Source organism: Electrona antarctica, assembly GCF_951216825.1.
Source record: "Electrona antarctica genome assembly, chromosome: 14".
Lineage (NCBI taxonomy): Eukaryota > Metazoa > Chordata > Actinopteri > Myctophiformes > Myctophidae > Electrona > Electrona antarctica.
This window is the reverse complement of record NC_136795.1, coordinates 23,926,073-23,947,550: the sequence shown is the minus strand read 5'-3', so window position 1 is coordinate 23,947,550 and position 21,478 is coordinate 23,926,073. Positions and strand designations below refer to the sequence as shown.

At 43.0% G+C, this 21,478-nt stretch overlaps 3 protein-coding genes across 3 annotated transcripts; 2 read left to right on the top strand and 1 right to left on the bottom strand.

Annotated features, from left to right (window-relative positions):
• On the top strand, window positions 1–15,024 carry sgf29 (SAGA complex associated factor 29). Its single transcript, XM_079521713.1, has 10 exons — window positions 1–141; window positions 895–962; window positions 1,750–1,825; window positions 3,328–3,400; window positions 5,218–5,282; window positions 6,834–6,963; window positions 7,540–7,686; window positions 9,218–9,253; window positions 10,076–10,238; window positions 11,397–15,024. Exons 2-10 carry the CDS (start codon window positions 897–899, stop codon window positions 11,511–11,513), a joined length of 873 nt encoding a protein of 290 aa, XP_079377839.1. The 5' UTR covers window positions 1–141; window positions 895–896; the 3' UTR covers window positions 11,514–15,024.
• Window positions 15,025–17,408: 2,384 nt separating this feature from the next.
• On the bottom strand, window positions 17,409–18,727 carry LOC306937099 (surfeit locus protein 1-like; the record flags this gene model as incomplete). Its single annotated transcript, XM_079520767.1, has 2 exons — window positions 17,409–17,794; window positions 18,181–18,727. The coding sequence occupies 2 exons, from the start codon at window positions 18,725–18,727 to the stop codon at window positions 17,409–17,411; spliced, it is 933 nt and encodes a 310-aa protein (XP_079376893.1).
• A 658-nt stretch (window positions 18,728–19,385) lies between these two features.
• Window positions 19,386–20,993, top strand: LOC306937098 (E3 ubiquitin-protein ligase arih1-like; the record flags this gene model as incomplete). The annotated part of the gene is made up of 1 exon (XM_079520766.1): window positions 19,386–20,993. The coding sequence occupies one exon, from the start codon at window positions 19,386–19,388 to the stop codon at window positions 20,991–20,993; it is 1,608 nt and encodes a 535-aa protein (XP_079376892.1).
• Between the last annotated feature and the right edge of the window lie 485 nt (window positions 20,994–21,478).

Below are 21,478 nucleotides of genomic sequence, written 5' to 3'. Positions count from 1 at the left end.
GTCTCTGGTCGCAGCTCGACTGGGCGCCAGTGGGCGGAAGTGACGTAGTATTTTGCAGCCAGCACTGTGTTTACATTTCTTCCGTGCAGAAGCTAAGCTAAGCTAGCGCATTTCGTACAATTACTCACATTTAAAAAACAGGTAAGCATTATTAAACGCACACTTACGTCTCTAATGGCAATAACAGTCATATACATATACATTTAATACAACAGTGCATGTGTATTTATAAGACATACCATATGACTGGTCCACTTAGCGTAGCTACCTAGCTTAAGCCTACTTGGTCGCACCAAAAATAGCCGATCTAAAAGCCCACTTCGTATTGCAGTCGCAACCCGCTGTGGGCTTGCAGCTCGGCTGTTTTCAGCGCGTGATACCCGCGTACGACGGGGCATAAATCTCGGCGTTATACGAGACTGGAACACTTCGCCGGGCAGTCTTCATTATCCGGTTCTAGAGCGGATACGGAAACGGAACTCTCTCATGCATTTTGTGTGCGTGGGAAATGACCGGATAGGGTTTATGAGTAGGCGGGCTTTAGACCGGCTGGCACTGGCCACAAAAGGAATGGAAACCAGCCTGAAGCATCTCACTCTCACTCTCTCTCTCTCTCTCTCTCTCTCTCTCTCTCTCTCTCTCTCTCTCTCTCTCTATATATATATATATATATATATATATATATATATATGAGAAAACAAAAACAAGTGTTATATATTGTTCCACAGCTTGACAAAATAGTGTGATAGTGTGATTACAGTGTATGTAATATTGTACAGTATAGAATAGATAACCACAGACACTTCACCTGGAATTCTGGAAATCCCATCCTACCCATTTGTTTACAAACATTCTGACTGGGGTTAATTTGCATCTCTCCACGCTGCGGTGCAGACATGTCGGCCGATACGAAGATCGCAGAGCTTCTGACAGAACTGCATCAGCTCATCAAACAGACCCAGGTGGGTGTCGGCATGGTGGGCTCCACACTGTGGTGGAAGTATTATTATACCTATAACAGAAGGACTGGATAAGGGCTAGACCAGGGGGTCTTCAACGGTTTCTCAGGCCAAGGACCTCTTAGCTGAGAGAGAGACGAAGCAGGTACCCCCACAGCCCACTACACATCAGTGTTGATTTCATTGACTAAAACTATGACAAAAATGTATGTCGACTACTAATAAAAACGAAGCTATGATGACTAAGACTAAATATATTGACAATTTCGTCAACAAATACAAACTAGGCAATATAACTGAGCGGCAGTGGCTCAGGGCTAGAGTGGTCGGATGGTAACCACAAGGTTGCCAGTTCGATCCCGGGCTCCCACAGAGTTAGTGTCGAAGTGTCCTTGAGCAAGACACTGAACCCCTAATTGCTCCTGATGTGCTGGTTGGTGCCTTGCATGGTTTCCGCAGCCATTGGTGTATGAATGTGTGTGTGAATGGGTGAATGTAAAGCGCCTTGCCTTGGATAAAGGTGCTATATAAATGCACCATTTACCAGACTAGACTAAAACATTAGGTGGGACTAGTGGAGAAGTGATCCAGTAGAACTGAAAGACAAGTCCTTTTATGTTTGGTTGCGCTCAGGTGTTTCTCTCTGAAAATAGCATAAGCTTGCAACGTGTCGCGCTGCGACACAGTTTGAAAATATATTTGTTTGCTTGTTTGGAGCCATGATTTATGCTCAGATGCTGCAGTATTGAGTTTACAGTTGTATTTAAGCCAGATGATGTCTCTGTTTCAGGAGGAGCGCTCGCGCAGCGAACACAACCTGCTCAACATCCAGAAGACGCACGAAAGAATGCAAACAGAGAACAAAAGTATGTAGTCCTCCCTCCGTTATGTGATGGAGAAAGACATGTTTGACTTATTTTTGTCTGTCTGTCTGTCTGTCTGTCTGTCTGTCTGTCTGTCTGTCTGTCTGTCTGTCTGTCTCTCTTACACACACTCGCACCCTTAACATTTAGGCCATGTTTAGACGACAATGGTCTGTAGAGAAAACGGCAAAGTTCTCAACTTATTCTGCGTTTTAGACGGATTCAAAACACTGTAGTGTACATGCCAGGTGGCTAGGTTGCGGTGACGCACTGCCAAATAGACCAGGCATGCATGTGTCAAACCAATTCCGTTCTACTTCCTATCACATGGTTGTTTAATTGATTGATTGATTGATTGATTAAGAGTATGCAGAATAGCCGAATAGGTACATTTCAAACGAAAGTACAACTCAATACAAAAAACTGTTACTGTGGACGACACCATGATAAAGCATTACACTTGTTTACAACAGGGTCCACCATTTTCAATTCATCAGAATTCATCTGTATGTTTACATTCATCAATGCAGCATGGTTCTACGGCTCGCTAAATTTGTATTCGTAGGATGAGCGGGACAAAGTAGCGCTTGCTCATCCTAGGAACTCAAATATCGCCTACGGCTCTGCAGCAATGTAATAAACATATGCGAAGTGATTCAAGAGCCATGATTTGGTGGATTCACCGTTTTGTCTGTTTACATGGAGACGCCAGGCGCAGCGTTTTCAACTCTGAAATAGTTTTCACTTTGTTACATGTTCAACTCCCGATAACACCGTTGCCGTCTTAACGGAAGGCACATCTGACATTATATTTTGCCGTTTTCTCTAGAGTCTGTTGCCGTGTAAACGTGGCCTTCGATGTAATGGATTTTAAAACTAAAACACAGTTGTTACAGCACTAATCGAGACGGCCTAAAATTCAACATTTGAGGTGTGATGACTTCTTGATTATATTATTAATATAATTATTATCACCAGCTAGAAGTTATTATTATCCCAGTGAGAGAATGTATTAATATTCAGGTTCAGGTCATAGGTTGCACTCTCAACACCTACAGTACTATCCAGTTGAATGCTGTTTTAAATCTAAACTAACTACAAACATCTTCTCTTATGGGAGTCCCTGGTATCCTTTTTTTTTTTTACGGTATTAGTTTGAGGGTCCTTGACATGAAACGGTTTGACAACCACTGCTCTTTTGCTGTTTTGCCCCTAGTTGGCAAAACACTTCAACTGTACTTCACTCAAAGCCACCAGTAACTAAAATGTCACTGGTTGAGATGCTTGGATGGTTTTAGATTCAATAGCAGATATCAAAGGATCGCTCCAGGTGGTAATGACAATTCATTACCTGAACACTACCATAGTTAGTTGACAACAATAGCCGATTTACAAGCCCATGACGTGTCACAGACTAGTGCATCATTCATCATCATAGACGCAAAACCCTCCTCACCCACTCATAAAGACGTTGTTGTATAGTTGTGTTCTCTTGTCTGTTCCAGCGTCTCCGTACTACAGGACCAAGCTGAGAGGGTTGTATACGACGGCCAAAGCAGACGCTGAGGCGGAATGTGGGTGAGTCAATGTCACCTTTACCATTAGATCATTGTGGGTGAGTCAATGCCACCTTTACCATTAGATCATTCTCAACCTGTGGGCCATATACAACATTTAGATTTATAAGCACACAAGCTATAATAGTGTGCAGCGTGTCCGCCCCGAGATTGGGTCATAGTATACCAAAGAGTATGAAAATGTGACCCTGCTTGGCATTAAGAGTTGGATTGGGGGTAAGTCCCTGTGACATACTAGCGTCCAGGGGGTGTAGGCTCCTGACCTATGGCCACACAAGGCTTACTTTTTCAATATTTGAAAAATAATGAATGTAAAAAAAGAGGCAATAAACATGCTCTGAAAATGTGGCTGTTCCACGAACAGCTTCAAGATGTGGGCCTTGATCCAGAAAAGGTTGAGAACCACTGTGTTGGATCACTGTAGAAACATCGAGGCAGTAGAATCACATTAAACTTACCCGTAACTTGACTTTATTCGTTTATTTAGACGGGACACCACATAACAATGCAATGTAAATACACCAGATTTAGCAAAGATGCTAATTTACATCAGCAGTCCCCACAAAAAAACAGGCAGACATGGAAACAGAGCATAACATAAGTTCCACTTAAAGCGCTTCAGTAGTGGACTGGGTTGTGTAATTACCTTGCCGCAATGTAACTCCAAATGGTATTGGTGGTGAGATATCTTCAATAGTTGCTCCATTAATTAGAAATTGATATACCAAAAGATTTTCCTCATAGTCATAGACTTACATTGCACAGTGAAACAGGTCTCGAAGTAAACAATCAGATTTTGCACTTTGTAAGTCACTCTGAATAGGAGCACCTGCTAAATGCCTACATTGCACATTGTTCCAGAGAGGAACCATAAGGGATTTTCATTTGTTCAAATAAGTGATAAATAGCTCTAAATTCTGATAGTACTCATTGCTTTGTTTGATTGTTTGTTCAGTAACAAGGGTCTCCCTGCCTCTCTGGCTCTTTAGTAAACAGAAATGCATTTTCAGGTTGGGATACCAATGTTATCCAATCAAGATAAATGACTCCTACAGAATATAGAACAAACAAGTGCAATTGGAAGTGATGACACAAAGAAACGAGCTGACAAAATTGGAACTGTATCAGTATACTGTATAATTGAGGCTGATAAATGACTCCTCATTGGCTAAAATTGGCAACACATAAGTACATGTATTTTCTGTTTATTAAAGAGCTGGAGAGACATGGAGACCCCAGGCTGTTACCGAGCAAACACTTTGATGATGATGATGATGATGATGATGATGATGATGATGATGATGATGAATATAAAACAGGTTCACTGCTGCCACCTTGTGGCATGCTGTGTCAAGTTGCAGAGCACCAACACACAGATAGCATGGAAGTTAAAAATCATCATACCAGGGGCGGATTTACTGTAGGCAAACTGGCAAAGTAAGGCACTTACTTGGCTACGTTTGTGCCTCCCCTTCGACAACCGGTTATCCGCCGCCTAGCCTATGCTACTCAAGGCTGACAGACAGTGTATTAGACAGAAAAATACACATATATTCTATCTGTGTCCTGTGTGTCTGGAGTGGAGGGTGTTTAGTCTTTTCACACTCATTCTTGAGACAGCAGAGACAACAGGCTACCACCGGAGAAAGAAAAAACGTCCAGGGCAAACTTATTTTCACACAATCACAGCAGCCCCGCTCACCACAACCACCACGCTGGGGGAGATCCAGAGGTCCGTCGCTGTTGCTGCTTTTTTACAGCCTACTGTTTCCTTCTGGACTCTGGTTGTTTATTTGTTCTTGTTTACATGTTCCACAGCATTCTTCGCCGAGCTCTGGACAAAATTGCAGAGATCAAATCTTTACTGGAGGAGAGGAGAATAGGTAGGCATTGTATGGTGTGTGTGTGTGTGTGTGTGAGTGATGATACATCATACTACTTTACTTAAAAACCCCATATGGTTGAGCGGAGTCCCTCAGAGCTCTATAATAGTCTTTCTGTTTTCGGTTATGGGGAAAGCTTTCGCTGAAAATAGCAATTCTGCTTTTTTTCAGCTGTAGCTTATATTGTATACGGATGCTGGGGTTTAAGTGTTTAACCACTTAAGCTCTACTGTATATACTTTGTCATTTAAAGAATAGAGAAAATGGCCAACCTACAGTACACGCTCGCTTGTGAGCTTGTAGATTGGCTATTTCTGCAATTTGTTTTGAAGATTTTTTAAACGCGTTGCCTATTATAATGAAGTGGTCATAATAGGCACAGGCACGGTGGCACGGCGGCGTGTCCTCTCCTCTGCGTCATCGGTGCCCATACCCGAGGCGGGGTTGGCGAAAGGGCCTTTCTGTGTGGAGTTTGCATGTTCTCCCCGTGTCCCCTAGGGTAGGTACCCTCACAAAAAATATGCAGTAATCCTGGTCTCTAAACTGCCTCCCCCTGGCCAGCCAGGGCGCCTGACGGAGGGGAAAGGAACTGGTTGGAATAACGTGTTCCTTCCACGCGCTTAGATAATTGACACAGGGGTGAAAAAATGGGTTACAAAATCGTGGGATAAAAATAAAAAACAAAAACAAAAAAGAATGTGTCTACTAGTACAGTACTGGGCAATATGTCAAATTCTCTAACATAAGATATATGGTATGTCTTAATTATTGATTTTGTGTAAGTGATCTCTGCAGCATTCTAAATGAGGGTGAACCTCAATGCTTTTTTCGAGATTAAATGAAGGTTTCAATCAATATTTTAAGGGGCCATCTCAACATATTAACATAAAGTATTTAATTTTAAAGATGCCAGCACCTTCAGCAACTGCAGACTAAGGACAATAAATATTTTCATGGACAAAATGAGAATTGTGATCTCAATTCTTGTGGAGGAAAATCGAGATTCACATTTGACCAAGCATCGTGCAGCACTCCACCGCACATGAAATGTTTTCTGTAAACACACATCCCCTTATGAAGATATCGAAAACATTCTGTAATCTCTCTCTGAAACTCTGTCGGTTGCTTCCTCCTTTTGTTATTCGGATGTCTTGATTTCAGTAGTAAAGTCAAAACACACTGTTTGAATTGTGTAACATGACAATATCAACATTGTTGCATATCCACATTTTGGTCTTTAAAAATCCTATATTCTTAGTTGACCGGGGTAAGTGCAACAAGTGCACAATGTGTCGCAAACATTTGTTTTCTAATTTATGGAATTTATTAGATTTTTCTTTTATTTCTTCTTTATTTTCTTACTTATTTTTTAAATGTTTTGAAGTAATAATAATTAAAAACAAAATGCATGAAACAAAAATATAAAGGGGACTCATAAAAATGGTTCCGCGACCCACAAATGGGTTTGGGAAACAGTGGGTTTGCGATGACATGTTGCGACTCGTGCAGTGCTGTTATGAAGGATGTCTCATTATTGTTTTCTGCCCCCAGCTGCCAAGATAGCAGGCGTGTACAGTGACAGCGACCCGCCCAGGAAGACCATGAGGCGAGGCGTGTTGATGACTCTGCTCCAGCAATCGGCCATGACGCTGCCTCTGTGGATCGGCAAGCCAGGGGACAGGTAGCGGTCAAACCTCATTTACACAGCATCACACGACGGTGGCGTGTGTTTTCTTGTGAAAACTGATTGGCAAAACAAATACTTTCTGGCTTCGACATCCCATACATCCAAACAGAAAAGTCCTATCTGATTGTATTAAACAACGTTAAACTCCTCAACATTGCAGCTGTACGGAAAGCTTGAAGTATTCTCTGTTTTTGTTTCATAAAAATCCACCATAGACATGTTACCAGCTACTTCATATCAAGGACGTTTGTGCAGCTGATAATAATAATAATAATAATAAGGATGATAATAATAATAATAATAAACTGAAGTGATATAATTCATAAATTCCAAATATCAATGTATTCTGAGACACCCCTGGACTTGCGTCAAGGCACCCTAGGAAAAGACAAAATACCATCCTTTACTGCTATATTCACAATATTTATCTGTAGAACCGAGTCAAACGAAGTCCCCGAAAGGAAAATAAAGTACTTTGAAGGTTGACAACCACTGGTTTAGTAGATAACACAAGAGTTTGAAATGTCGACTCTCCAACTGTGAACGTGTCTTGTCTCTGTGCCCCTGCAGTCCTCCCCCGCTGTGCGGAGCCACCCCAGCCAGCAGTGACTACGTGGCCAAGCAGGGGGACAAGGTGGCAGCCAGGGTGAAGGGTGTGGACGGAGACGAGCAGTGGATTCTGGCCGAGGTGGTCAGCTACAGTCACTCCACCAACAAGTATGAACATCAAATTAACAATGTGTTGCACAACTATTGCATAGTTGAATCTTATCAATACTTGTTAGAGTTAAATGAGGTCCCAAGACACAGGAAGGTCCCTATAATATTATTGTTGTCTCCACCAGGCCGAAGGCATGGGGAGAGAGTATGTTTTGCACTCCGGCCGTGTGTGTGTGTGTGTCCGTCCGTCCGTCTGTTACCAGCTAATCTCCGGCACCGTTAACCTGGTCGATGCCAAATTTTGCACACACACTCCCTGGATGCCAATGATGAACCTCTGCCCCAAATTGTCCAGAACGGCCTGTTATAACGCCACCAGGAGACCGACTTTTGAAAAACACGTTTTTTGATATTACTATTACTAGATCCTGTGTTAAAATCTATAGACACATGTGTTCAAGACAGATCTGTCCGATATTTCAGATTCCATCCTAATTGGCTAACATTGGCTTTCAAAATTTGCAGGATTGGCCCGTTTTGAACAAAAAGCCTCAAATCATGAACGCAGTGTGCAATTTACGTGAAATCTTTCACAGACTTTCCTACTAGGCTGAGGAATATATCCCACCCTTTTCACATTGGCCTGTTATAGCGCCACCAACAGGTGGATTTTTGCAAAACACATTTTTGGAACACAATGCCTCAAATCATCCAATTGCTATCCAAGGTGTAAGAAGAAATGTCACCCTTTTCACATTGGCCTATTATATCTAGTTATAAATGTAGAAGACAAATCAAAGTACAACAATATTTGTATACAGCAGTGTTTCTCAAACCTTTTTGGCTCAGGTCAGGTACTCAGGTTCCCACGGTCATGAAGTTCCTGGAAATATTCTGAAATCAAGGGTCCTGGAAATTTGTAATGTAATTTGTAATATCATTCTATATAATGCTTTATTTTTGCTACACTGCCTGTCTTTGGGCATTGCACATAGTTGTTAGAGACTATTGCGATGAATGATTGTTAGGTCTGGAAATTGGGTTAAATATTCTGGAAATTCATTGGTAAAAAAATATCATATTATGTTATATTATTTTTATGTAAATATGTGAAGCCTTCCCTCTACGTCATGAGGAAAACAATATCCGTTACCATTAGGACACAACCTTTTTACTTGCCGTTTAACCGCTTGAACATCAGCATCCCTATTCTGGGGGAAACATTCGCCAAGGTGCCGCGCTACAAGCTTGTAGATCTGCTATTTTTTTCTGCTACTTTCAGAGCGAACATTTTTAAATCAAATCTTCGCTTCTGGAGGGTCCCTGGAAACAACATATTTTCAGATGTGGGTTGGCGGCCAAATACATATAATTCTGGGGGTCCTTGACATGTAATAGTTTGAGAACCACTGACCCTAGAAACATAGGTTTTTCAGAAAACTGTCATGATTTAGAAGACATTTGTAGAATCTGGTCTCAGTTAGGTTAAACAGGGATTGCCTCTTGGATTAGCGGTATAAATGTGGCCTCCCGTTCAGGAGACCACATTTGAGTACAAACCCTAATGACCCTCTTCTCTTTCCCCCAGGTATGAAGTGGATGATATTGATGAAGAGGGCAAAGAGTGAGTTACCTCCTTCTGCTGTCGCTAATCTCTACCGCCTTTCTTTTGAAATCTCCTCCATTTTCTTTTGTTCTCTTTTGTCATCTACGTCTTTCGTTGTGTTGTGCGCTCCTATTCTCCAATGCACAGCTTTGTGTGTCTGTATGAGCAGGGACTGTGCTCAGCTGATTGGCTGATCACGGAATGTGATGTATGATGATAAGAGCGCCGCTCACGCCGCTTCAATCGACTGTTAAATATGGATATATTAATTCGGTGGTTCTACAAACCAGAGGTCTTTGAGGAGTTACAGGTCTGTAACTCTGAGAGTGTACAAATGGAATCCATTTTTACACTCTCAGTTAGGATTTATGTAGATCAATGGTTCCCAATGGAGAAAATGAGTAATTTGATCTCCCCGGGACTCAAGTGAAAATAGCAGATCTACACGCAGTGATGCGACGTGTAGATGATTGCTATTTTCACTACTTTTTTCCTTTTTTATTTTTTGTCATTTTTGGAAATGTTTTTTGTTTTTTTTGACTTTTTTGACAATCTTTTGATTATAATTCTTATGTAGGAAATACTCGCGACCCATAACAATGGGTCCGCGACACACAATTGTGTCCAGACCCACTGTGTGGGAAACAGTAGTGTAGATTATTAAGATCCCAGAGATAGAAAATGGTATTACACAGGGGGTCCTTGACTCCTTGGTCTCATGCATATCAAAATGGGGGTCCTTGAAATGTAAAAAGCTTGAGAAGTGAGTGTAGTAGTACTTGTACGAATAGAAAAACCAATTGGACCCATATCTGTCTGTGTGCATGGTGTTCTGAGCAGGAGGCACATGCTGAGTCGGCGGCGCATCATCCCGCTGCCCCAGTGGAAAGCCAACCCGGAGACGGACCCCGAGGCTCTGTTCAGTAAAGACCAGCTGGTGCTGGCCCTCTACCCGCAGACCACCTGCTTCTACCGGGCCCTCATACACACCCCTCCACACAGGGTGGGTACACTTTCATTCTTTTTTTGATTCTAGGGCTGTCACCATTACACATTTATGTCGAAGATTAATTGTCACACAAATAATTGTAATTAATTTAATTGTGTGGCGTCTTTTTTTTTGCATTGAACATTGGAACGTTACAATTTGTATTTTTTTTGCCTTTTAGGCTTCATAATCACAAATTAGAGCCGATTTGACAAATAACTTGAATATACAAATAAATCACTGACACATTTAATATATTTTTTAAATAATTTAATAATAATAATAATTTCCTAAAACATTCCAAAATAGCAGAAATAGTTGATCTACAGGCTTAGAACACATCACAAAGTGACTTGTTTGAAAATATATGAACATTTTTCAACATGGAAACGAGATTATGCAAAAATAATTGTGAGTATCTCAAATAAGGACAGGGAATCAAAGGTAACAGTGTTAAACAGTTCATGGGCAGCTAAGGGTACATATAGCACCTTCTCCTCCACACAAACTGCTTATAACAGCTGAAACAGAGCAATATTTTGCACGTTGTTTGGCTTAATCTAGACCTCTTTGTGGGTTGTGAAACAAAGACAACATTGGGATGTTAGCAAAGACATCACAAGCATAACAAAACCGTAATCTGGTAGCACGCACGCATGCACGCACGCACGCACGCACGCACGCACGCACGCATGCACGCATGCGCACACACACACACACGAAAACAGTTTTCTTAAAAACCTATGTTGTTCAGTGGTGCTCAAACCTTTTCATGTCAAGGACGACCCTCAACATTATATGTATTTGGCCACCCCCCCATCTCAAAATATTTAGTTCCAGAGTCACCCAGAACCAAAGATTTGAGTAAAAAAAAGCATCTTCATAAAATCCTAATGGTCTCGTATATTTCTTTTCTTTTTTACTAGTTATGCCAGTTGATTCCTCCCCACACATATTTGTGTGTTGTTGTCACTGCTGTAGTATCCTACTGGCTCACTTGAGTGATTTGATTTGACTCATAACCTGCCACTAAAACCCCCGGGCGCTGTTGGCTATTGCCACCATAGACTCTCGTTCTATTTCGTTTGGAGAACAAGACTGCTTCCACGACCCACTGTTTGGTAAGCAGTGCTGTAGGCACTACACATCTGAGCAGTGTGTTGTGCTTTGCAGCCCCAGGACGACTACTCGGTGCTGTTTGAAGACACGTCGTACGCCGACGGCTACTCGCCTCCGCTCAACGTGGCCCAGCGCTATGTGGTGGCCTGCAAGGAGAACAAGAAGAAATGAAGCGAGGCGGAAGAGGAGGAGAAGACCGTGTTGAAGACCTGGACGAGACCCGTAGGGCAGTGGCGAGACTGCACAGAATAACACTAACCTGCATTTACGTGTGAACAAAGTTGTTGGGAATAGGCTGGCCTGGTATGCACAGCAGCCATTGAATTGGGCCTCTACCGTATACTTCCTTCTAGGGATGCTCCGATATGAAAATTCTTGGCCGATACCAATGTTTACAATAACACTTTAGCCGATAGCCGATACTATTACTGATTATGTTTATTTAGTTTTTGTTGTTTTTATTTCCTCCTTTTGTGCCAGGGAAAGAAATACATCTTCAATACAATAAATTAATGTTCTACAGCTTGGTAGGCTGCAGATAATCAACACACCAGCAGAGACAACGCAAAATGTATGCTTATCAACAACAGATACATTTCGGCTACTGCCATCAGTATCGATAGCGATATTGACCGATAATGGCAAATATTGGCCGATACCAATCTGTGGCGATACATCGGTGCATCCCTACTTCCTTCACAGGTGTTACCAATGATACTAAGAAGGCTGTGTTCCATTCGTGGTCAAACAGAGTTATGGGGGTCCTTGAAATTGAAACGTCCGAGAACCACTAATGGAACAGAGCCTTCATTAGTGTATAATTGGTAACACCTAGGGAGGAAGTAAGGAAGAGGCCCAATTTCTTTCCAACATGGCTGCTGTGCATAGCGCCTATCGCAAGAGGTTCGCCGAACTTTGATTTATATGTATTTATATGTACAGAATCTGGTAGCGTTGCGTGCCGAACATAGCTGATCTATAAGCTCACACAACGTGGCTATTTTCGGCACACAATACCAGGGTATAAATTAAAGGGGTGTGTGTGTAATCTATTTTGATTGAATAATGTTATTTGTTAAAAAGCCCAGAGCTCTAATATTCTAATTGCTAGAGAACAGTCAGTGGTTGTCAACCGTTTCTGCTTTGTGGACCACCCATCTGACCGCTCAACATAGCAGCCAATCAGTGCGTTCTCAAATCTAATTAGCTTTTGATAGACACAAAGGTTCTGGCTTGTATCAACAGAACCAGTATTATACTTTTATGTTCATATTTATCGGTATCACAATGATAAAAACCATGGCATTACTTTTTCATATCATCTTGAGGAGACTCATACAGTAGGCCTATGTCCAAAACTGTTACTTTTCACCATTCAAATTTTGAAAGTAGCAAAAGTAGCAGAGCTGCTACCTAGATCATTTTGTGTGACACTAGTGTGATCACCTTGGGCGTTAATTTAGGGAAAACAAAAAGTTTGAAAATCGAGATAAGAGGTTTCTGCCCGACAGCAACGATATATTATTACAATCCTTTCGACAATGATTTGGGGGCTCACAGGAACGGGGTCTCCCTGTCTTTCCAGCGCTAAACAAAAACATAGGATACTAATTACATCCAATCAGGAGAAAGAACACTACAAAGCTCATTGATCAGCTAAGCTTGTGTTCCAGTTCCACTTGTGTCTGCTGATTCTATTTGTTTGGTTTGGTTTGTTTCGTCCAATTCAATGTCACTTGTCTATTCTTTATCGTGTATGAGTTATTTCTCCTGGTTAGATTAACGTTTACTGAAGATCTGGAGAGACAGGGAGACCCCCGTTACTGAAAAACACTGCATAGCAATGATTATTTCCACAATATAGAGCTATAACAATGACTTTTAACAGAAATGATCACTCACGCCCCCTTTAACCCATCAAAACCGGGAAAGCATCGTTTTGTGTGTGTGAGAACTACAGATTCAGAAGGCATTTGTAGAATCTGCCTCGTTCTTATGGGTTAAGCCTAACAGGCAATGCTTATACAGATGTAGACGCACTGGCCAGGTAATTCATCTGTTCTGGAGTTATTCTGTGACCAGACTCATGCCACATAGTTTGCTCCAATGCCGAACCCAATTTTGAAGAGTCCTAGACCAGAGGTTTTCAACCCTTTTCATATCACGGTCCATATTCCACATTTGAGCCACAGACCACCATTTGATGAGATTTAGCCTCTCAGATCCAAGACTTAGAATATGGTCCATTCGTTTCATTTTACGCTCTCAATTGTTCAAGATCTATAACGGTCCATTTAGTTTATTTTACGCGCTCAAGAGTTGAAGATCTATTTGGGTCCATTTGGTTACCAACTGTCCATCATTTAGCTCAAGGACCACTGGTTGAAAACCACTGTCCTAGAGTATTGGTTCTCAAACATTTTCATATCAACGACTCAAATGGCTGTGGATCCTCAATCTGAAAATATGTTCTGCCAGGGAGCTCCATACAAGATGTGTTGTTAAAATGTTTCCAAAAATACATTTCTGCTATTTTCAGACAGCCGATTTTGATGCTATTAAGACATTTGTCTCGGGACCCCTGTAACCCCCTCAAGGACCCCTGGGGGTCCCTGAGCCCCACTTTGAGAACCACCGATTGCCAATGTTTTATGTCAAAACATGCTACGTTTTCTATTCAATATGAAATCCTTAGACTCAAACGTTTCTATATGAGAACTTTTAACTTATTTGCCCAACAAATAAATAAACATCATTATTTCAGTTAGCCACTTACCCCCTGTTTAAAATAGTTTGTGAGCCTGTAGATCTGCTATTTTTGAAAATAAATGTAACTTAGTTTTGTATATTTTCACATACGTCCTAAATGGAGACGCCAGGTTGAAAGGTTATACATCGGATGCATAATCAAACTATCTATTCCAATGGTTCTCAAACTTTTTCATGTCAAGGACCCCCAAATTGATACATATTAGCCTGTGGGCTCATATTTGAAAATGTTTTGTGCCAGGGGCCCTCAGAAGAGAGAATACACTGTGTAATACAAAAAAATGGCTAAAGTGGTTTGTCTCCGGGCCCTGGGGGTCCCATGGCTAAAGTGGTTTGTCTCCGGGCCCTGGGGGTCCCATGGCTAAAGTGGTTTGTCTCCGGGCCCTGGGGGTCCCAGGACGCCACTTTGAGGTTAGTCTCTGCTCTAACCTCTCCGTATTTCAACTATTCTTTTTTTCCCCCATAATGCCCCATTTCATCGTCATACTAATAAGTAGTGTCACACACGAGTAGCAAAAATAGCCACATGCGACGCGTTGTGAGCTTGTAGATCTGCTATTTTTGAAACCTTTCATCTTGAAAAACAAAGTGGTTACGTGTGTCTTTAAAAAAAATATTTAACCAATGAAAAGTGTCAACAACAGCTTGTGACTAAATAATAACTACATTGGAACGCTAATTTCCTGAAAAGTAACAGTTTTGGACATAGAAGTTTTCCACCTATCATTGACGATATCTCACATTAGACAGTATGTACAGCTGTGCATTGTACCCGCTCATGTTCTTTGGTTGTTCTTTTGTTTTTGTTTTAGTTTTTCTCTTTTTTTTTTACAGCGGTTGATGAGTATTGCATGTAATGCCAAATCATGTCTTTTTAACATAGCGAAAATAATAAACCAAAATGACTTTGTAATGAGTTTTACAGTTTGTTTTTCATGAGTTGAGCTTTTCTTAATACATGTATAATACATTTCATCACTAACAGATTACAGCATGGGCACAGTCCAAGGTGACGGTCAATACAAAATCTGCTAAGAGGATAAAACCAGAAAAAGCATTAAGACTTGTTTACATCAGGGTCCTCCATTTTCAATTCATCCAAACATTTAAAGACAAACAATCTGGGAACCCATTGGCAGAACAAAGGAAAAACAGCGCCCTCTTTTTGAGAGAGACTGGTGGAGTCTCCCGTAGATCCGACAGGTGAGTAGACAGTTATTTCCTTTTAGTATGTCTCCTCATGTGGGAGTGTAGCACCTAACCTATCCCTGGGACTCGGGTCTCTCTTGTCTTGGATGGATTCCGCTCTTGCTTGTTCGAAGGTCTCGATGCCTTGGGTAACCTGGTGCATACACCTTTCCCTGTTGGCAGCTGTATCCTCCCAGGTTGCGGCATCAATGTTGCAGCTTCTGAGGTTTGTCTTTGTGTCTGAAGATAGAAGGGAAGGGGTGTGAAGGGGTCATCCCAGGCCACGCTGTCCCTCCTTCAGATGACTGTAGAGCAGCATCTTTGGTATGTGGCTTTCAGGCATTCAGAGCTGGGCATTGATGATCAGGCTTTCAACGCTGGGTAGACCACACTTTTGCAGGGCCGCAAGATTTGACACCTTGATGTTGCATACTGAGCGGAGGCACCTTTGGTGAAATCGGTCCAGCTGCTGGATGTGACGAGAGTAGGTTGTCCAGGTTTCGCAGCTGTAGACTCAATGGTTTTTTGACTCTTTTTTTTACAGGGTATCTTAGTGGTGTAGTCATCTTGTAGACCATTGCAAGTTGCTGTACACTGTTGTCAACCCTAAGCCATTGCAACCTATCAAAATGAGCAGGGGTGAGGTGGGTTCTGGTAGTAAGGCCAAGTAGTAGCCTGGCCAGTTTATTTTGGGATGTCTGGAGCCTTGTTTTTAGGGCCTTTGAGGTGCTGTGGTACCATGAGGTGCATGCCTAGTCGAAGAAACCTTGTATGAGGGCTCCTGTTAGGGTCTTCAAAGTATTAGTAGCCGATCTACAAGCTCACGAGTCACGATGGCTAACAAGTAAAGTAACACATGCAAAACAAAACCACATTTATGTCACAACAAACAATCTCACAGGATGGAAATTAATTTAGTCCCTTGCTTGTGAGGATTAAGTCACTGTCAACATTTCAAAAAAGTGATCTGTCTGTAAATGCACCATGTCTCTGTCTGTCTGTACGTACGTTTGTAATCCACGTAACTCGAGAACCGTTCGCCCCCAACGACTTCAAATTCTACACACACGTTTCACACCACAGGGGGTGCAGTGCCCGGTGTCGAGTCGGTCGGACCCACGGTTGTCCATAGCCGCCCCAAAAAGGCCACTGCCTGGGTCTGTACAGGGCCCCTGCCCACTTGCCCAGTGTCCATATATGGAGCTGGCCTGTTCTGACATCATTCTGACGTCTTCATAGACTCCATATTTGGGCATGCCTGAAAAATAACCCCATATATGGGCATATAAGAGACACAGACAAAATATCTGGGTGGGGCATACATTTCCAACTTGCATCGTTCCAAGTAGGCCGGCTGTATAGAGGCCCCACGGGCACCACTCTAGTGTACTTTAATCAGCCAATCAAATCATCGCTATGGGGTGATCAGCCAATCATCAGCCAATGTTTGTGTTCACACAGACCCACAAAGCTGGGCATAGGAGGGGCTAGCGCCCCTCAAAAATAGTAGTTGTACAGTAGTTTACAGCATGTGATTATGATTATATAATATTAAATTAGATTATTAAATAAATTGAAATAAACAAAATGAAGGTAAAAATCACCTGTGTGAAGTGAGGGGCTCTCTTATCATCATATGTCATCATGACGTAACATGTGGATTTGCTCACAGACACATGACATACATTCTCCATTCATTATCAATGGGAATGTGATTCTCTGATGGCCACTCCACCTCTAAATTCACCACGTATTGCAAATGTACTTTGCATGTGTGTAACAACATGGAATGTAATGAAACACTTATCACCCAGTTAGATATCGAGTACACGTACACCCATAGGCTACATGGAGATCAGGTTGTCCAGAGCCACAGATATGACGGAATAGCGGTAGAAGGCAAAAAGCCACTCTTAAGTGCTATTTGAGAGCGGTTTTGAGTCTAGGGATTCTGCACATTTTCTTCTGTTTTTAACTCTTCATGTGCTAATAAATACAACTCAAAAACTCTTACAAAACATGAATAAAATACACACTACACATTTACCTAGTCTTTCATAAGTTCATAATTGCAAGTCAACCGTCCTCATTCAGACGAGCAGTTTGAGCTCATACTCTAATCTTCTTGACGAACTTTGCGTACCACATGTAAGAGGTCGCGGCGCACAGGCCGTACCACGTCATCATGTACTGCGCGTGTTCATTCCTCAGGGTGACTCTGGTCTGTCCGCCGACCGGTCCCCCGGGAACGCTGCTGGCAACGTCCGTGTCGATGAAGATGGCCTCCACCCCGACGACTGCCGCCATGGCCTCCAGGTCGCGGTAGTGCCAGCGGTTTCTCTCGGCGTCGTTACGAGGCACAAAAGGCTTGCGGACTTCTGTCAGCCTCACCACGCCTACCACGTCCATCTTTCCGTCCGCCTGTCCCTCGACCCTCGTCTCTGGTCTCACCTTCTGCATGGGGACATATCCTCTGTTCACCAAGATGGTGATGCCTGTAGGTCGGTGCACAGTGGTGCCTACAGTTACTTGAGTACTTTTTTACTTATTCAGTACCTTTACTTAATCTCAGAGGCAAATATTGTACTTTTACTGCCCTACACATTATTTGAAAACTACTAGTACTAGTTGTTTATTCTCACAAAACATAGAGTAACCGCTTCAGCCCTACAAAATAGCCGATCTACAAGCTCACAATGCATCGTGCGACACGTTGTGAGCTTGTAGATCTGCTATTTTCAAAATGTGTTTTTGAAAACTTAATCTGCATAATGACTACTTTTACTTTTGGTACTTTAAGACATATACTTGCAACATAGTATATCATCTACCTGTACATCGCAATATTGAAACTTAAGTTTCATTGACTTACTTTTTCCACCACTGTCGGTACAGTGGAATGGAGTGATGACGTTTGCTCCCGTGTCTCCGCTGGAGGACAGTCTGCCGGCCTCCCTGGCCTCCTTCTCCGGGTTGATCGGCGAGCGGGGCAGTAGGTACAGCTCCCGCGAGTGGTCGTAGCGTCCTCGAACCTTCACCCGTCTGTATTCCAGGTCGTTCAGCTCAAGACGGTCGGCGGGAAGAGGAACGGGCTCTGCGGCCACAAGACTTTCCAGTTGGGCGATGAGCCGCGTTTTCCACTGCCGTCGTCTGACCTGCCACGTTCCGAGGCCAAATGCTGTGGCGGGAATTAGAAGCAGCGACCATTTGAGAAGTGAGGCCTCTCCTTTTGCTGCCCTACCGCTGGTGGCTGTGGACCGCGACTGACGCCTAAGGGAAATATGCCTGCCCTCTGTATGTTTGAAGATGCATTGCCCGGGAGGCAAGAGAAGTGTCCTCTTGATGTCAACTACATGTGGGTTCTTTTTTAAGATCTCTAATGTTTTGATGGTATGCGCCAGCATAGACTTCAAAGAGAAGGAGGTCATATTGATTAATAATCAAAGCGCCAAAAAATGAGAGCCGGAAAACTACATTTTTGGAGATTTAAAGGATAGATGGAGATTCTTGATTATGGGTCTGCAAAATCAATCCATTTAGGGGATGAGAATACACTGCTTTAATATAGTTTGCAGTATTTTCTCTTGTCATCATATCAGCTCACGATGAATCATCTGTGCCCAAATACGGAGTTCCAGTCATTGCCGAAGGCATGGGGAGAGAGTATGTTTTGCACTGCATCCGTGTTTGTTTGAGTCCGTGTGTGTGTGTGTCTGTCGGTCCGTCCGTCTGTTACCAGCTAATCTCCGGCACCGTTAACAAATCTGGCTGTGGACTTCCTGGTACCCCCTCAATGACCTCTGGAGTTGAGCTGACCTTTTTTTATCACCACTGGTATCACGTCTTTAAACAAGACACAAGTCTGTTTTGATCTCTGTTACGTGTTAGCAACCATGATGTTATCAAATGTTTCGTCCAATCAGTGCGTAGCTGTGACGCCCCCAGCTTGGGAGAGTATAAGTATATGGCACACGTCCCACATCCCAAATCATAAAGACTGCTCTCTTCATCCAACGCCTGAAGGTTTACAGACGTGGGGGACGTGAGTACGAATAGAGAAAATTATTATTCTGAAACTGAAGGCTGATGGCAGCCCTCGAGGACGAGAGGGAGGATGAGAGCGATGAAGACTGTGAGGATGCAATCCAACCCATATTGGAAAAAGACGTTTTGGCGCAGCTGCAGGATGATGACGATCATGTGCCTCTTTATCCTGGGGAGTCGGATGCCATTGGCACCATGGTGGACGGACGGGAATGGGAGGACGAGAGTGGCGATTCTCATGGAAATGGACACGGACCGGGACACGAGGACGACTACCACCATGAAGTGTTGACCACTGAGCAGCTCGTCCAGCACATGGTGGAGTGTATCCAGGAGGTCAACGAGGTCATCCAGAACCCTGTGACAATCACGCGCATTTTTCTCAGTCACTTCAACTGGGATAAAGAGAAGCTGATGGAAAGGTACTTTGATGGAAACCTGGAGAAGCTGTTCTCCGAGTGTCATGTGGTCGATCCCAGTAAGAACTTGCAGACCCGTCCTCCGATCAACATGACATCAACTGCACAGGATGTCCCATGTCAGATCTGCTATCTGGACTACCCCAACACTTACTTCACAGGCCTGGAGTGTGGACACAACTTCTGTATGGAGTGCTGGGGATATTACTTGACCGACAAAATCGTGAAAGAAGGAAAGGGACAGACCATTTCTTGTCCTTCTCACAAATGTGACATATTGGTCGATGACAACACGGTCATGCGTCTCATAACAGATTCAAAGGTGAAGTTGAAGTACCAGCATTTAATCACAAATAGTTTTGTAGAGTGTAGCCGACTGTTAAAGTGGTGTCCTGCACCTGGCTGCCATCATGTCATCAAAGTCCAACATTCAGATGCCAGGCCTGTGCGATGCAAGTGTGGCCATGAGTTCTGCTTCAGCTGTGGAGAAAAGTGCCACGATCCTATCAGGTGCAAGCAGCTGAAGGCATGGATCAAACTATGCAACGAAGAAGGTGAAAGCGCTAAGTGGATTGAAGCAAATACCAAGGACTGTCCAAAATGCCACACCCCAATCCAGAAGAATGGTGGCTGCAATTGGATGCAGTGTGGGAAGAAGAGCTGCCTCTTTGAGTTCTGTTGGGTCTGCCAGTGTCCAATGTCACACTATGGTGCCCATAAATGCAATGATTTCAAAGATGATGCTGACGCAGCCAAAGAGCGCTCCAGGACAGCCATGCAGAGATACAGGTACCTGTTCTATTTCAAACGCTACATGAACCACATGCAGGGCATGCGACTCGAGCAACGTCTCTACCCTAACATCAAGAAGAAGATGAAAGAGGTGATGCTGAACATGTCCTGGATTGAAGTGCAATTCCTGAAGACGGCAGTGGATGTTCTGGGACAGTGCCGCTCCACACTCATGTACACCTACGCCTTTGCCTTCTACCTCAAGAAGAACAACCAGGCCGTCATATTCGAGAACAACCAGGCGGATTTGGAAAACGCCACCGATGTGCTGTCTGGCTACCTAGAGAGGAACATCTCCCAGGATTCCCTGCAGAACATCAAGCAGAAAGTACAAGATAACGTCAGATACTGTGATAGCAGACGAAGAACGCTGCTAAAACATGTGCACGAAGGCTATGAGAATGACCTCTGGGAATACATTGTGGGTCTGCATTCATGATTATTTGGACAAAAAAAAATCACACCCGTGTGAGGGGCGCTCTTATCATCGTACATCATCAATACCTTCATCCGAAGTAATACAATAATGATTAAATCTTCAAAGCAATAATGTCGACAGGACACCCATGCTGATTGGAGTCTATATATATATGCGCGTGCATCCAGTCAAATCTGATTCTGGGATCTTTCGGCCCGACCGTTCACACTGCGTTTGCAAGTGACCAGATCGGTTCTGTCACAGATCTGTGTTTGATTCAATGCGTCTCAGTCCGAACACAGTAACCTGATTCTAAATCTAAGTTCCATGTGTTTAGACTTATTAAAACATTATAATAATCTGATTCCAATTTGGATGTGGCACAGATCTGATTCAGGCTGGATTTGCCTGCCATGCAGTCTGAACACATCTTGTCACTTGCAAATGCAGTGTGAACGGTCGGGCCAAAAGATCAGATTTGAGAAATAAATCGGATTTTACTGGAT